Consider the following 17374-nt stretch of genomic DNA (forward strand, 5'->3'; position numbering starts at 1 on the left):
GTTGGTGGTTTATTATTGTTTCTAAAGATTACTTTGTGATTATACAGAACTCTGGGATGAGACTTTGGAGGAGTGGTGGGGGCGGAGGCATTTAAAACAAAAGGTACACGCAAATACAAACTTGAATTTAATATGTAACAATTAGCAAAAGTATTATAGCCGCAGGTAATAAAACAACAAAGAGGAAGCAATGACATTCACTGCACCAGCAGGACTGTTTTTGTTCTCTTCACAACTCAGACCAATTCATTCTTACCGGGACAATAGACTAACAAACCTTTACAAACAAACCATGTGCAAGATAAAGTGCAAGTGCAAGATAAAGATATTTAAAACATACAATACACACGTTTACTTGGTCCACAATAGTTTTCGTGCGTGTTTTTGTGTACTTACCTATACAGACGTCTATCTTGCCTTTGATGGAGGCTTCGTGTAGCGGCGTGTAGTTCCAGTTGTCTCGAGAGTTGGGATCGGCGCCCTGACACAGCAACAAGGACACCACCTGAAAACAACATATACAGAACATTCAACCCCTTTTATTCTGCACAAATTATTATTATTATAATATTCATTTGTATGTACTGTTTATTCTGTAAAATTAAAGTTTTCGTATCAGCAAACATAAATGCAGATAACGACATGTCTGATATCATCCATTATGTTGGTCCGGCTCTAACTTGAACTTCATAGATGCCAGTGCTGATCTTTTATTAGAGTTGAGAGTAATTATTTTAGATTGAGGAATATAAACCTTCTATTTAAAAATTAAAATAGTTATAATTTGTGCTTGTCAATGCCTTAGTGCCCAATCTTTGCCTTAACAAATGTACAATTTGACAACCTATAGGAGAACATGCTTAAAGCTGCTTCCTGATTTAAAGAGTGGAAGATCTGATTTAAGTATACAAACACAAACTTTCAAACCTTAATGCATACATTCAGTTTTCCAGGTTCAAAGCAGCACAGCACAGCAGCACTGAACCGATACCAAACCAAAGTGCTTGACAACCTCACACAACGCATGTCACCCTAACTCATGGACAAGATTTACTCCAGGCAACAAATCATTCCCTAACTTTAAAGAGCTTAATCGTTGCTTTTTCAGTTGAAACTTTCCGCACGCGGAGACTCGAAGCCTGACTTTACTCTGCCTGCCACCCACTACACTTTTGGTTAAAGTGAAATTAAACACAGGACAAGACAAACAACAACTTTGAGCGGTTTCAGTTTGGACGCAGTGCTTTTACTCCCATCACAATGCTAATCATCCCTGTGATCATACAGCAGCATTAGCGCAGCACTTCTGTGACGACGTTGCAAAGTGCTCTCCTACAAAGCCTCTAAAAGCCTTTAATGCAACTGAAACTGTAAACACTCAACCCATCGCTGTGGTTAATGGTCAGGAGGACGGGGAGGGAAAAAAAAAAAAAGCTTCAGCACATCTGTCACGGATAATCCAGAACATCAGCAGCAGCGAGGGGATGACAAGAATCTCAAATAAGCGATAAATTAATTTCCTGCTTTTCTCATTGTGATTGGTGAGGATAAATGTGCGCTTTGTATTTTTTGGGAAAGGCAGAAACTCGACAACAGCACACGTGTATGTTTACACAGGCTGTATAATATTTAGCTTTCCCTCTGGCTTTGTCGAAATCACAACAGCACAGTGGAAAAGCAGCGACACAATATAATCCATCCTGAAAATAATACAAATGACAGAAACAACACAAACAGATCAGCCTGAAATGTTCCCGTGTTCAGTCTCACCTCAGAGTGACCAAAAGAGCAGGCGTTGTGTAGCGGGATCAGACCGCCGTCATCCCTCGTGTGCACGTTAGCGCCTGTTTGAAGTAAGTGGTCCACCACGTCTCTCCGCCCGAAACCTGACACATGAGGAAGAGAGCAGGAGATAAAATAACTTTCAAAATAAGCTTTCATTTACCGCATTGTTATGGATTTGTATTCTGTTCATTGTCTGTCTTCTTTTACTTCTGAGAACTTTTAGCTTTGTCATTTGGTTCCTTTTTCCCAAGAATCAATCAATACTTCATATCATAAAGTACGTATTTGTTTTGTGAAGCAGGAGTCACAGCTGTTTGTGAACGTTGAGAAGATGTGATGCTGCACTACAGAGAGAATCTGTTCTTGTTCAAGCTGACTAAAGAGAGAGATGTAAAGCAGCTGGGTGTCTGTTTTTCATCTTTTAGTCTTCGCTGTTGACAGAATTAAAAAGAGTCAAGTGTGGAAGAGAAGAGGTGAACTGCTCTTTTTATATCCAGGGTTGTTTTCCTTCCTTGATTCAAATCTGCTTCAGATTTTGCATGTGGCAAAAATGAAATGCACTCCATTTTAATAGGTGTGCCGGCTCGTGTTACACCATAGCCAATGTTTAAATATGACGTCAAATTCACAAATACGTCTGAGTTGTTTTGTTGCAGGCATGACTGCTTTGTCATAAACAATTATAATACTGACCGTGGCATGAATAAAGATTTTAAGGACTATTTTTCTAAGCCAAATACAAGTGACATGTCCCAGATAATCAAATTCAAGCATAATATTTTCCTCTGGTTAAGATATCTATATTCTTGTTTCTGGACTTAATGCATTGATCCAATGTGTTGCATAAGTCGAATTAGCAAAGATATCCAAGATTTCATAACTTAATTACATGTGTAGAATGGACTATTGTCTGTTTTTAGACATTATCAGAATACAAGTGAATTTAGAAAAGTCAGTGGGCCCTATCTTATTTTAAAATGCACATCTTATAACATATAATATAAGACATAGTCAGGATGAAAACAAACTAAAACGTCAGTCCCCTGTCTGTTTTAAATATGTTCGCATTTTAAGTTGCACAAATTTTAATCTAATTTCCAAACACTAAACAAATGCAAATCATCTTTCAGCACCAGTAACTCAAGTTGAGCAGTGCATGTGTGTGTCTTTGTGAACTTTATTAATGGGAAGTTCTGTTTACACAAGGCAGAAATGCAATAGATGCTTTGTTTACACTGATGAAAATTTGAAAAGTTGTCATTTTATTTGTTGCCATGTTTTAATAGAGTACTTCTACTGACTCAGTGTCATCCTGACAAACTAATTGAATACATATTAACACTTGTAGTGAGTGGCTCCAGTGTTTGTTAGCTTCTTTCTGGTCACTCCAGTCCCTGAACGCATCATCCAGCTGCACAACCTGTCTGAAAATTACTTTTTATTAAGTTGAAAACTTGACTTTTTGGTCATTCTTACCTGCTGCGAAATGCAGAGGAGTGGATTTACGTCCCGCCATGTCTTTAGCGTTCACATTCAACACGTCCACGAGCTTCTTCACCCGGGAAACATCCCCGTTCCGACAGGCTTCAAACAGCTCCCTGAAGGCACCGTTAGCTCCGCCACCACCACCACCACCACCACCGCTGCTGCTGCTGCTGCTGCCCGGGTTACCGCTGCCCGACTCGGGCGTGGAGGCCGGGCTGCTCCCGGTACCCTCGGTGGAGGTCGGGGAGCTAGCGCTGCTGCTGCTGCCGCTGGTTGTGCTGCTGCTGGCGGTGAGGGCCAGAGATGGAGAGGCGCTGTTGTTGGTAGCGGTGGTGGAGGTGGTGGTAGTTGTGGGAGAGGCCGGGTCTGCCTCACCGTCAGGCGGGCTCTCCATCAATCCGTCCCGGGGAGGAAGCGGTGCAGCATCGTCGACGGGTGCAGGAGGAGAGCCAGGAGGGCTGCCGGGGCCAGAGGAGCCGCGGGGCGGGGAGGACAGCAGGGAATTGGGCTGCTGCTGCTGCTGAGAGGAGCGACGAGGCGTCGCCATTTTCACAACACAACAGTCCCCACTAGCAACAAAACACTGGTGACAACTTCCTGTCGAGGAAACACAACTTCCGCTTTCACTGGTTTACACTTTATCAAACTACATCAGCACTTTCAATAATATTACAAATTATAAACAGGATTTCATTATAAAGATCTAAAGTTTGGTCTTTCACGATTTATACTTATGTAGAATTTGGTTGGGTTATTTTGTCTGTGAAATGTGTGTGGGTTTTTTATTTTAATTTATATATTTTTTACATTTAAGGAAGATTATTTGAGATTTAGGAAAAATACAAATGAGATATTTTTTACTTCAGAGGAAAACTTCATGAAAATACGAGGCTGGGGTTCACCTTTCCCAAAAACGAAATATTTGTACCTATATTTATTTATTGATTCATTAATTGTATATCTCTTTCATGTTGTGTTGTTGCTCTATAATAAAACATAAAGCTAAACAGATACTTGATAGACATAAAGAAAATGTTGGGCACATTTAGGATTTCAATTTTGTCTACATTTTCTTTCATTTGTAGCTTTTACGTCACATTCAGTTGAACAATACAGTAAAATGTGTATAAATGAATAAGACAGAGACTGATTATAATCGAGGGATCAATACAATTTAAATCGATTATGATGTAATTGATGAGCTGATGAATGTCAACTGGCCTGGCTCTAAACAATAGCGCCATCTAGGGGAGATGATTGGTAATGAAGAAACTACCTGGCTTTCTTCAGACTCAGCATGGAAACCATGACTGGCCCTCAATTGATGAAACCAACACATATGACAAATAACATAGTTTACATTGTACAAATATACAATAACAGGTTGTACTTTACACTGTGTGTGTTTTGGCAAATGTTACATGGCAATGGGCATTATAGATACATTATACACATTATAGACATACAAACTATACGATAGAAGTAGTAGAGTACAGACATGTGACACACTGGTATATGATTTAATCTTATTTCCAATAATACAATACAAATTAATTATTCGTATCCATATGTAATCATATAAATAACATTTTACAATTGTTGTTGAATAATACAGCTGCTTTTAATTGTGTGTTTTTAATCTATGAGCTTAAAATATATTTTATATTTATTCAATCAAATAACTGGGTAGGTTTTATAAGGAAGGTGTGTTTATGTGAGTGACAGATGACTCTGTCTGGAGGTATGTTAGTTACCACACTGGTTTGGTTCCATTTTACGTTTCCTCCTTCGCTCCATGGAAGTTGCATCCTGTTTCGTAATTCTACATTTGCTGTCCTCAGTAGGAATCCAAGCTACAAATATCTATTCATAAATCCAAGGGCTGCAGATTACATCTCTACACAAATGTGACAGAAAAATATTCCAGTTATTTATTTTATTTTTTTAACAGAACAAAACAAAAAATATTATCTAATAAATTATAGGATTGGAAATTTGTCTGAGCTTCCGGTTTTTGTACCAATGAAAACCTACACAAACATTATGAAAACTGAATAAGGATGGCTGTGTGTGTGTGTGTGTGTGTGTGTGTGTGTGTGTGTGTGTGTGTGTGTGTGTGTGTGTGTGTGTGTGTGTGTGTGTGTGTGTGTGTGTGTGTGTGTGTGTGTGTGTGTGTGTGTGTGTGTGTGTGTGTGTGTGTGTGTGTGTGTGTGTGATAGACTCTATTTCACTTGGTGAATTTACACTTGCAACGCTCACAGCCTCTGTTGCTATTTATAAGCATATGTATGTCTACGCTACCAGTTTCTTAATAAAGGTTCAATTTCATACTTTGCTGATCACATGCTGAGCACAATCTATTCTCATACACTGGTTGACAATCAGAACTAAAGAACAAGTACCGCTTGAGGGATCAGTCCCTGTGTGTCAGTGTTGTATCCATGAACTGTAACCACAAATTACAGCATCTTGTAAATACATTCTGCACTGAATTGTGACGTGAGCTGTTACACAAATGCCAGGACAAATTTAGCCAGTCAAATCAAGACTGAAAAACTTGTGAAACTTTTTTCTCAGGGTCTAGAAAGTTTTGTTTCAATTGCTGACTAACGCTTTAAAAGTCAAAATCTCTGCTTGAAGGCTGAATGAAGTCATCGGTCAATAGACCCACAATTTACCACAGTGACAATATATTCATTAAATGATTTGAGACACTAATGGTGTCTTTTATTTAACACTGAAATACATCTAGGTGATCCAGAATGATAACATTATTAATAATAATAAACTTTTCTTTATACATAACTATTTAAAACAAAGTGCACTATATGGCTGAAACAAGACTAGAACCCTTTGGGACTTAGGCAAATAGAATATATAATTAATAGTAATTAAGCATTAAAATACAGCTTAAAAATAAAAGAAGTAGTTGTGCCATGGCCGTGACATCTGCACCAAAATGGCAATTAAAAATAAAGAATATGTAATTAATATACAACACTTATATGTCTGTGTACATCAGCCACAAGCCGGTCAGCTGATCACATGTTTTTTTTTAAAAGACTGTGGTGTCAGACGATGAATAAGCAAAGTTCTGCCTGGTCGGTTGGTCGACATTCCTCCTCCAACCGATTTTAGTGTTACAGAGTTTAAACTTGGCCTGAAGACCAATCATCACAACAAAAGATTAAAAAATGAGAAATGATTCTATGTCTTCTACAACTACTGAGGCTATAGATGCAAGTGTCACACAACTAGTATGAAAATCAACGTCTCATCTTTTCCCATCAAAAAAAAGCAGTTCGTTGTTTGTTATTTTTTTGAAATGAAGGTCCAAGGTGTGTCTTGTTCGGTGACAACCATCAACCTCAAAATGCCACAGTGGTGTAAAATCAGGGAGGATGTCGTTGGGGCGGGGACGACTAGAGGCTGAGAAGTGGCCAGTTTAAAAATAAATAGCTCTTTGGGCCTCTCATAGACTTAAAAATGTGAACCACTTCCCCTGTGAGGTTGATGAAGATGATGGTAGTGTGCAAGGCTCGATGATGTCTTGAGAGTTGTTCACTTTTAGGGTTTTGAACTGAACTCAGTGTGTGTGAATAGTTCATATTGGAAACAAAAACAAAGAGGAACATAGCAACGGATAGATGTGACATAAGAAGAGAACAGAGAGAGAGAGGAAGAGGCAGGACGGCCTTTGAGCTGTTGTCAATGGATTCCGGCAGAACTACATTCTTATCGAAAACCGTTCCCACACAATCACAGTTTGAAATCTCTCAGTCCGGCTTGCTCTTCTAAACTCAGATTATAACAGAAGTTCTCCAAAATAGATAAAAAGGTTTTTCCTGAGCCGAGGCCCCAGTAAGAGTCTGTTGAGGTTTTATAAAAGACGCACGAGTCTCTGTGCTTCAGTCTCATTCTGGTTTCATTGTGTTAATCGCAAACCTGTTGTCAAAGATTAACCACCAACGTTAATCAAAAGCTTAAAATCCCAAACTATAGAGTAACTGCTGTAAAATATGTATTTGCTTCATTAACCCGGACAAAACTTTGTTTGTTTGTCTGCTTAAAAAAATACTTTGTGGAAAGGGTCAGGAATTGTTTTTTAAATGTAAGGTTGGGGATTTTACATCATTTTCACTGATTTCTCAGAGAGTAAGTCATTAATCTTGATTTGGGGACTGATATTTTTGTGTTGGGCCTTGTTGTGTCTAGTTTGGGTTCATGTGTTACCCTGCATGCAGGAAACTTCAGTCATTTTAAGTTATTTAAACTAAACCAGACTAATTTAAAAGTTGATAAAAAAACAACTTGTGTGAGTAACATAAATGGGAATAAATATATAATGGGTTGTTATGAAACTTGAGCAGGCTGATGATACCTCCAGCCTTTAACTGACGGATGTTTTTCGTGTTCCTCATCACTCATCAGACATTTGCATGATAAAAGTCTCGTCGAAACTCTCCCCCCCCCCCCCTCTCGGTTCATCTTTGCAGGGGAGGATGAGAAAGCCTGAGTCCTATCTGGCGCACAGGTGAGGCAGGAGCCCCGCCCACCGCCGGGTTCCAGTCCGACCTGTATTTAAGAGCAGCTGTTGAAGTTGTCAAAACTCCGTCACTTCTCTCAAAGTGACCACTCCTTGTTTTGGACTCAGAGCAAACAACAGCAAGCAAGCAAGCAAGCAGCAGTCATGCCGAGGCGATCAGCGCAGGAGTGGGTCCGGTTGTCCCTGCGCACACCGGGCATCCTGATCTTCGGGATGGTCCTGGTTCCCTGCGGCTGGGTGCTGAACCTCACCGCCACCGTGGCCCCCAACTGGAGGACCCTCAACGACCTCCCCAACGCCCCGCCCACCGAGTACATCGAGCAGGGCATCTGGGACATCTGCAGGACCACCCCGTCCACCGCGAGGCCGGTGTGCAACCTGCAGGACACCACGTACTTCGGAAACCAGATCATCGAGGTGGCGCAGGGGCTGATGATCGCCTCCCTGGTCGTGACCCTGATCGGCCTGGCCGTGGCCATCCCGGGGGTCCGCTGCTGGAAAGCCGAACCCAACTGGACGGTGGCCGGCCTGGGTGGACTGCTCTTCTTCCTCGCGGGCGTCATGACCATCATCCCCATCGCCTGGTACACCCACATCCTCAAGGAAGTCGCCACGGTGTCCCCGACCATCGACGTGCGCGTCGGCTACTGCATCATCCTGGGCTACATCGGCGGGATATTCGAAATTCTGGGCGGCTTAGTCATGTTCATCGGCATCTGTCGCTGCTGCGGCGGAAAGAACCGAGGCGAGAGGCGGGTCGAGGACGTCATGGGCCCGCAGTTCCGCCAGAAGCCGCCGCCGAGACCCGTCATCGTGCCGAGCCTGAACCGTCCCGGCCGGAGCAGCGCCAGCAGCAGCGTGCCTTACTCCAGGGACTCCATGGACGATGATGTGTCCTTCCCCCGGGCCAAGAGCCCCGCACCCCGGGTAGAGAACAGCTCGTACGGCGGCAGACCCTATGAGGCTGACTTGTGAGGAGCACATCTGGACTCACACATCTGGGCTCACACATCTGGGCTCACAAAGAGGGTAAAACAACCTGAGGAGGGACACGAGAGAAGGAGCTGAGAGTGGACATTATTCCAGGAAGAAGTCATGGAATAATGACTTTACAATCACCATCTATATTATAAATAGCCTATTAATATTCAGGGGTATCACTTTTAAGTCACCATCGTGGTCTGGTGTGAAACCATAGGCGATGAATATTTTTATCCAGAGATCAAACACCTTAAATATAGTTCACATAGATGTAAACTCACTATTACACGAACGAAGGAGAATGAATTAAAACAGACCCCAGAGTATTAAAGTGTTTGAAGGCATTTGTGTATTATAAGAATAATGTTTTTAATGTTTAATAAGGGGTCAAGGCTACAGATTAGAGTCATTATAAGCGTTTACATCATTACACTCGTGTGCCTCTAGCTGTGCTGTAGAATGATGTAGTAGAGGATCGTAAGAATATTACAGCGGAAAGAGATTAAGTCTGGAAAGTGGAGGATTCTCTACGATTAACTTCTGTTAGTGAATCGCGAAGGGAAGATCTGATTTGCCTCGTCTGTCTTTTTACATTCTGCAAATGATGCTGAACTCCATTTGTAAATATTTCTCTGAGGAAAAAAATGTTTTTCTCCCTGTGTTCACTGCCTAATGCAACTTCTTTTTTTAATGTAAATACTGTGTTCTTAATGCACTTTACTACTATGGCCGAGCTCATAGAAGGATGGGCCACCTGTTGAGAAGCATCCTGAGCTGATCAATATTGTCCCACCGTGCGTGGCTCTGTGACACAAGTGCAGTTTATTAAACGCTCACTGTGAATAAGACACGACTTGGTCTCTTTTTTTTTACAACGTAACTGTATTTGTTTTGCTTGTTTGAGTGGCGGGAAGGGTGCAAAGTAAACTTATCAAAGGTTTCACTGCAGAAATACGTGTAAAAACATTATATTCTTGATTTTTTAGAGATTAGACAACTATTAAAAGTACTTTAATTGAAATACATATGGATTGAGGCCTCTTGTGCTGCAGGGAGAGTCAGTTTGGAGACATTTAAAGTGGATGAAGCGTCTCTAATGTCACAGACTGATGCAAACACATCGTGTTCAGGGCCCAAGAAAGATCCAAGGCTGCCTTTCAGTGCAGGAATCTCAAACATTCAGATTTTCCACCACACCTGCAAAGATTCCTATATGAAAGAAAATTCTTTATGACCTCTATTCAAACACACGTACAGCCCGACGTCACTTTTCAACCATGTTTTTCTTTCCTTGCCATCCAGTCGGCTCGGTCTTAACCTCATGAGTATACAGACAATGCAGCCTGACCGGTTTAAGAGCAACTAGTCCAGCAGCTTTGCTTCTAGTGTGTAAACTGGCTTAACGTCTCCTAACAAGGCTACACTGTACTGGACAATCCTTCCATGACTGTGAGTCATTGCAGTTGAAGTCGACCCCAGGGAATGACGAAGCAGTTCTCCCTGCACGACGTGGAAGACGCTACAACCAATGACAGTTGGTGTACGTGAAGATTAAGGCTCTTTTAAAGCTAATGTTAGTTTTTCATTCTCTCTGAGGCTGAGACTCGGGAGCAAACACGGACTGTGTCATGTGAAGGTATCAGCTCAAACAGATGGAAATAAAGTATGAGCTAAGGTAGACATGCTGATAATTGCCTTGAATATTAAACAAGTAGAGGAAAGATATGTGGGTTGGAGCAATTTGATTCAAAGTTTCCAAACTGGTACTTCTGACAAATACTCTGAGCAATGATAGTTTAACTTCTGTTGGTCACAGTGACAGAGACCAATGTCCTATTATATCTGTTTCAATATAGATAAGCCATTTTGACCAGAGTGAGACTTATTTCAGTGATGCTTCGAAATACATTTTCTTTTATAATTTACCTTGTTTGAAGTTTAAAAGTGAATTAAAATGAAACATCCTGCTAATTGAGGCAAAGTATACAGATATACAGTCATATATACTGTAGGTTGCTGTGTAATTTTCAGTAGACAAAGCAGTACAATCATTGAATATTGTCACAGGCAAAACATGTTACCGGCTATGTGCTGTTCTAAAAGCAAAGTCTGTAATAAAGCAGCCAATTAGACTCAGTAGTTGCAAATGCTCACTTTTTGCTCTGTGTAGCGAGAAGGATCCTTTGATACTGCATGAGAGTTTTATTCTGGAAGAGTTTGTATTGTCCACTTCCTGTGACTTGGAAGACGATGAGTGACATTAGTTTGCTGATGTCTCAAATAAAGTTTGTGGTTAGGATGCTCCAGAGTTATTTCATGTTTTCAGCCTTCTGGTGATAATGAATCAGTAAGAACAGTAAATTTAAACACAGGAGAAACTATTGGAGTAAGTCAGGTACTGTCTATATATTATTTATAATATTAGTCTAAATGAATCCTTCACTCTCATGTTAATAATGAAACACTGTGGCCAAGACAGAGACTGCTCATACTTCACGTGGGGTTAGAAGAGATGTTGTGTTTAGGGTGTGACAAACTATAAATAACTTTTTATTATTAGAAGACTCTTCCTACCCACATCAACTCTGTAACACATTTTTATTACGTTTATTCGTTCTCACATTCCTCCACCCTCAGACGTGTATAGTTCATCGTGTCCAAACTGTTTATTACTCCCAGTGGTTTTAAAACAAAACGTTATGTGTAAAACCAGCAGTTTCCCTTTAATTGACCATGTGCACATAACACCAACTTTCCATAATATTTCACTGAGCTCCTCCTGCAAAACAAACATGCAAAGATGGCTCATTAATCAGAAAACAGGTGTCGACGTGGTTTCACCCTCAGGGCAGATCCCTCCTCTTCCTCTTTGAAACAGATACATGTCGTCTTGTATAAAATTACCAATGTGGTCAACTTTCATAATTTTATTTCATTACCTGGTTTGTGTTGAGTTTAGTAAACACTGAAACTCGTGTCACTGGATCCCAGAGAAAGTTTTAACAGTTTTTCAGAGTAAACACAACACACACATACTGGCAGTTGTCTGTTTTCACTGTTTATACACATTGACACCTCAGAGCAGATCACTGGAACAACTGAATAATGATTTTTAAATGGATTTGGAAGAATTAAGTAAATATAAGTGACATTCTGAGGAGACGAGTAATACACAGATCAATGAAACAAACTGGGTGAACATAAACACTGAGGACTGACTTCCCAAATTAAGTTTTGTTTGTCTTACCTGACTAAAATAAATCAAATTTCTTCATGTCAGTAAATTAATTTATTTATACACTTTTATACAGTAGTTATATATAAATCACTGGCTTGTTGGGGGGCGATTTCACATTTTATACAAGTGTATGAGTTTTATGTTGAAAATAAAACACAGCTACCCAAGCTAACGTAAAATCCAGTGTTGCCTTCAGCCTAAATAATAAAAAAAATATACATGTGAAGTAAAGCAAAAGAAAAAGGTAAAAACAGCAGGTTAATTGATAAAGAAATAAGTTTTACAACAGACTTATTGTAGCTTGCTCCACATTTGCAAAGTTAGTTCTATACAGAAGGATTAAAAAATGTCAAACAAAGATAAATATACAGCATCAGTAGGCATATAAAGGAACTAAAAATATCAGTACAAACTATTTATAACAAACAAATGAGCCCAAAAAGCAGTCCCGTGTTAATCTGTGAAACATTTATGGCACGAGAGGAATTTTAAAATGAAGCAGAACAGGATCTGAGAAGGTGTGTGCACACGTTGTGGTTTCTGTTGGTCGATAATACGTTTTCCGTGGTTGAAATAAAAAGCACAGTCTTCTCTCTCGGTCAGTTCACGTTATAAACATGTTTTTGTCAGGATCAGTGATGGTAATCTGCTGGGACAGTTAGGTCTCTACCTTCAGTATCAGTCACCAGGTGTTGTGTGCAGCAGTAGAAACATAAATCATCAGTTATCGTTTGCCTTCTGAGCAAAATTATAATATTCTCCTCATTGTTGCACAAAAAAAAAAGAGGCACATATCAAAACTCATTATCGTCTTTGTTCTTTTGTCCATCCGAGTCTTCACTTCAGAGAAAGAAGCTTGTGGTTAAAAATAATGACAAAAAGTAAAAAACAAACATTAATTCAGTCAGTGGTGCACAAAATAATACAACACCAAACAGCACAACAATGAAGTCACTACTTGATGAATCAGTAAAATCTTACAGGACGACCACTTATTAGCGGTGATTCTGAAACATCCACATATGAATGGAGGATACTAGTGTCAAATAAATTGGCGAGTGATAATAAAATCAGGAACTTGTTTTAAAAGACTACTGACATGTTGCAATTTTGTAATTTTCAGTCATAGTTCAATACAAAAACTGTCCAAAAAACAAATTTATGAAAAAATCTATAATAATGACAGTCTACAGTGTAACCAGGGTGTCGCTCGCAGACTGAACCATCAGTCGAGTGTCTTAAGCAGTAAAAGTTCAGTTTATCAGTTCAGTGTTGGAGTTTCTGGTTTATGCTGCAGCACAAGTCACACAGCTGTGGTAAGAAGTCAGACATTGTGCCAGACGTGTGTATCTGATTCCATTTCTGGAAGATTCATACTTGAACAAACTGGACTGCAAAGCCCTTGTGGTTGACCTGCATGAGAATAAGAGAATAATTACTTTCATCTGTGACAACAAAGTTTCATAAATAATAAATAAATACAATTTCCATGGTTCTTGACTGAAAATCCACATTTAGACTCAGAGACACAGTAATTTGTGACTTAAAGGTAGAGCCTGTGGAATGTTTGACCACTAGTGGCGCTGTTGAGCAATGTTGGGTCTCTTGTTTCCTGTCTGGTGATTGTGCACATAACATATGAATCCTCACAAGCAGCCAATTCACATCCTGCCACTGCAACGATACTTGGTGGCCGGAAACATGCACACAAATGTAGAAATGTGCAAAGGAAAATATAAATTGATTTACAAATAGATGGTGAAAATGTTGAAAAAACACTGAATGAATAAATACAATTTGTTGATATATAGAATGATACCTTAAATAGCTGAAGCAGTTTATTGGTATGAAGTGTATTAAGCCCAAAAAAGTAAGTCCATCATTTGATTTACAGATCACACACTTTCCCAAAATGTTCAATAACCAATACATAATGAATAATTCCAGTCAGTACCTTACCTCAGATTAAAGGAGATTCTTCTCATTACGCAGCAATGTCATAGCCAAATTTCTTTGCATCATTTTTCCTGTTGACGACACAGAAAAAAACAAACTGTAAATTTCCAAATATTTTCTGATCTTACGTTACCAGTTACATGGTATTGTGTTGACCACAGGAGGTGAACCATGTTTGTGTGTTTTGTCTATTTGCACATGTCTTTGGAGTTTGATGGGTGTTGTGCTCTCATGCAGTCACCGGAACTTTATCATATTTACTTACCTTGTAAAAGTAGATAATGTTAAAAAAAAATCACATGTTAAATGTTAAATCTAAATATTGATCTAAATGTGAATGTTGATATAAATGTGGTGGAACTAAATATTTAGCTAATGTGCAAAATCACACAGTCAGAGGACGTACCAAAATAAAAGCTCTACCTATCTTCCTTGGGTTTGGTCTAGACTCAAATCCTGCGTGTGATTTATCATTTAATTAAGTTGTAATATTTCCAAAAAGGCCTTTTTATAAATATTATTTTGAGAAACTGACCGTATATTATAAATCTAAGTGATTTAATACTTGTCTAAAAATAACGACACTTCAAGTGATATAATAACCGAGCTCGTATCAGCCATGAGTCTGATAGATAAAGTTTATTCTATTCATCCCCATGGGAAAATTCAAATATCCAGTAGCTCACACAAAGACACAAATAAGACAAAGAGAAACAATTAAAAATTAATAGAGAGGTAAAAGATAATATTCCTTAAAAAGCTAAAAAAGTCACCTTCTTTAACATATTGTGTAAATACATTACTATATCCCGCTGGTGGAGTTTCAGTACCTGCGATTCTTCTTCTGAAGTTGCCGGAGCTTTGCGATGATGAAAGCCAGGATCACGACGCCAATGATGACGGCCAGCACACTCAGGGTCAGAGGGACGCTCAGCGCCCCGTTCACCGTGTCCTCGCAGGACTCGCCCTGGTAGCCCAGGTCACAGTCACACAACAGGTTGACCCCCCCACCCGGAGGTGACACGCAGGCCCCGCGGCTGTTGCACTGTGTCTCTCCGCAGGTGGGCAGGCTGAGGTCGATGCCTCGGGGGGCAGGGAGGAGGGATGCAAGCGTGGTCATGGCGGGAAGGAGGGGAACTATGTGGGGGGGAATGGAATGAGAACAGGAGAGAAGCTGAATGGAGGAGACACACCCTGAAACACAATAGGCAAACACTACACAGAGAGGACACAGGCCTCTCACTGGGAGCTGTGTGTTACTCACTGGTCTAATGGACGACTCTCAGGCCTGCTCACACTGATCTTGTTAAATCTGATTCTAGAGCAGTGAAAACAACTCTTTTTAATGTGGGAAAGATTAAAATAAAGAAAAATCTGAGCTTTTACCACAGACAAGTGTGTTTTTTAGCCTTTTCATGACTACATTTCTCTCCCTTGTCAACTAATTTGTTGAAAAATGTAATTTGTTTATTACAAAGTACATTTTTAAATATCCTAACTCCTAATTTTATTATTAATTCTATTTATTTTATCTTGTTGTGTTCGTATGTATACATTCATATAGAGTAAATAGGGCTAGAGTGCCCTGTGTTTCTATTTCTACAAGAACAATATCCATCTCTCTATCTAAGCTGCAGCATGTGATTATGTTGTGCACATCCTGCAAACTAACATTTAAAAATTCAGTCATAATTACAGTACTGTGTGCAGTGAGGAATGTGGTAACCATAATGTTACTGTGACCGTTCATGATTCAAAGCCTGATGAGAACGGATGTTTCCCACCACAGAGTCTGAGGAAGTAGAATGTTCATTGTGTTTTTAAATTAAGAATGAACTCCAATCAGATTATATGTAGAAATTAATGCTTCGTCAAATACGGACACATTTACCGTCATAGTTTTCACATTAAATCAACAACGAAACCAGATACTGTGTGGACACAGTTGAAGTCGTGTTCCAAGGAAATTAAAATTTCCACAGAGCTGCTTGTCCTGTAGTGACTTGCCGGCAAGAGATATTTGACTTTTAAATCGTTACAAACAAATGACCCAAAACAGGTCCAGCCTGCAGGCACACATCACTTAAACCAACTATTCCATGTTTTTTCCTTAAGACAAAATAGGATTTATCCATTTATTTATTGAACTTTCTTCCCACATGAGAAACACAGATCATTATTCGTCCCATTATCTCCAGATGTGCACGTTTCATCTGCAGCGACAACACACAGACGGACTCAGGTAGTTTAACATGTGGTTGGCTCCAATTAAACAAACATCCAACGTGATGACTGATGAAGTAAATGGAGGCAAAAGTTCACAGATGATTCAGGTGAACACGAAACACTGAGTCAAGGTGTGTGTTGAACAGAGAAGTGCACATTGACTAATATGGTGGCAAGATTAGAATAAAACCTGACACAGTTTTTACTTTTCCTCAGTAAAACCTGTTCTAACGGCGTCTGAGCCTCGGGAGTTGGTCCCACACAAAAGTTGCATCACAGACGCTTGTGCAAAAAAACTAGTGTGGAAAAGTGAACACATAAAGGTAGGAAACAAGACTTTCTAAAGCTCTTGAGCAAGGCAGGATAACTGATAAATAGCTTTTAAGTGGCGGCGTTGAAGTTTTTCTGCCTCTAAAAGCATCTCGTTCTTCAGGTTCCCCTCCAGCACAGAGTACAGGGGGGGGAAAGTAGTGACAAAATGAAAACCATCTACTCACATGAACAAAGAATGCAGCCCGGACGTCCTGAATGAAGGTGGTGGAGTTTTAGGTCTTGGTTGTAGCGTTCTCCAGGTCTGTGTGTGTTAGTGTGTGTGTGGGTCTGCCCCTCTAAAGAATTTAAAGTTCCTCTTCCTCTGAGGGAGTCAGTCACAAAAGGAAGGCGGGATGAGGAAGAAAGCTGAGACCTTAGAGTACCTGCCTGCTCCTTTCCATAAACACACACACACACACACACACAAACAAATCACCTCCTCCTTCTCCTGCTTTAAGCTTAAGCCAAACACTCACGGCTGCTGCTCACCTTCATGGAGCAACCTCACATTTCATAAGGCGTGCGCTCGTGACCAATCGTCTGCTTCAGGGTAATCTCTGACTCACGTTTAAGGCTCTGGCAGCAATGCTTTGGAAAAATAAACTTCATGTGTGTGGCACCTCTCAGGCTCACGTGACCCCAGGATTAACCCCGACTCAAATGACAGAAAACACATTTAATGTGCGGAAATGTTAAATGTGGTCTTGGTTTGATCATAATAAACACGTCTTCTGTCTAAGCTACAACTGGACGATAAGTAACGTGCATGTTCTCTCACACACAGACACACAGACACACACCCTGACCTGAGGACGACAACACTGAAAAGCAGAGGGTGTGGGGCG

The 17374-nt window shown here is 40.1% G+C and overlaps 2 protein-coding genes and 1 long non-coding RNA gene across 3 annotated transcripts in view; 1 reads left to right on the forward strand and 2 right to left on the reverse strand.

Moving 5' to 3' along the window:
* The window catches only part of LOC118125730 (poly [ADP-ribose] polymerase tankyrase-1), a 68751-nt gene extending 64913 nt beyond the window's left edge, over window positions 1-3838 (reverse strand). Inside the window, exons 1-3 of the mRNA XM_035184642.2 lie at window positions 3262-3838; window positions 1771-1886; window positions 397-505 (exon numbers count right to left, since the gene is read on the reverse strand). Coding sequence (XP_035040533.2) covers window positions 397-505; window positions 1771-1886; window positions 3262-3817 — 781 coding nt within the window. The 5' untranslated portion in view covers window positions 3818-3838. The remainder of the gene's footprint in view (window positions 1-396; window positions 506-1770; window positions 1887-3261) is intronic.
* Window positions 3839-7797: 3959 nt separating this feature from the next.
* cldn23.1 (claudin 23.1) lies at window positions 7798-9645 on the forward strand. Its single transcript, XM_035141423.2, has one exon. The coding sequence runs from the start codon at window positions 7961-7963 to the stop codon at window positions 8789-8791; it is 831 nt and encodes a 276-aa protein (XP_034997314.1). The 5' UTR covers window positions 7798-7960; the 3' UTR covers window positions 8792-9645.
* Window positions 9646-11388: 1743 nt separating this feature from the next.
* On the reverse strand, window positions 11389-17051 carry LOC118098033. Its single transcript, XR_004694108.2, has 4 exons — window positions 16715-17051; window positions 14822-15128; window positions 13995-14062; window positions 11389-13448 (listed from the first exon to the last, which is right to left on the reverse strand). It is a non-coding gene; the product is annotated as an uncharacterized LOC118098033 (long non-coding RNA).
* Window positions 17052-17374: the final 323 nt, after the last annotated feature.

The sequence above is a fragment of the Hippoglossus stenolepis genome, chromosome 18 (genome assembly GCF_022539355.2).
Source record: "Hippoglossus stenolepis isolate QCI-W04-F060 chromosome 18, HSTE1.2, whole genome shotgun sequence".
Classification (NCBI taxonomy): domain Eukaryota; kingdom Metazoa; phylum Chordata; class Actinopteri; order Pleuronectiformes; family Pleuronectidae; genus Hippoglossus; species Hippoglossus stenolepis.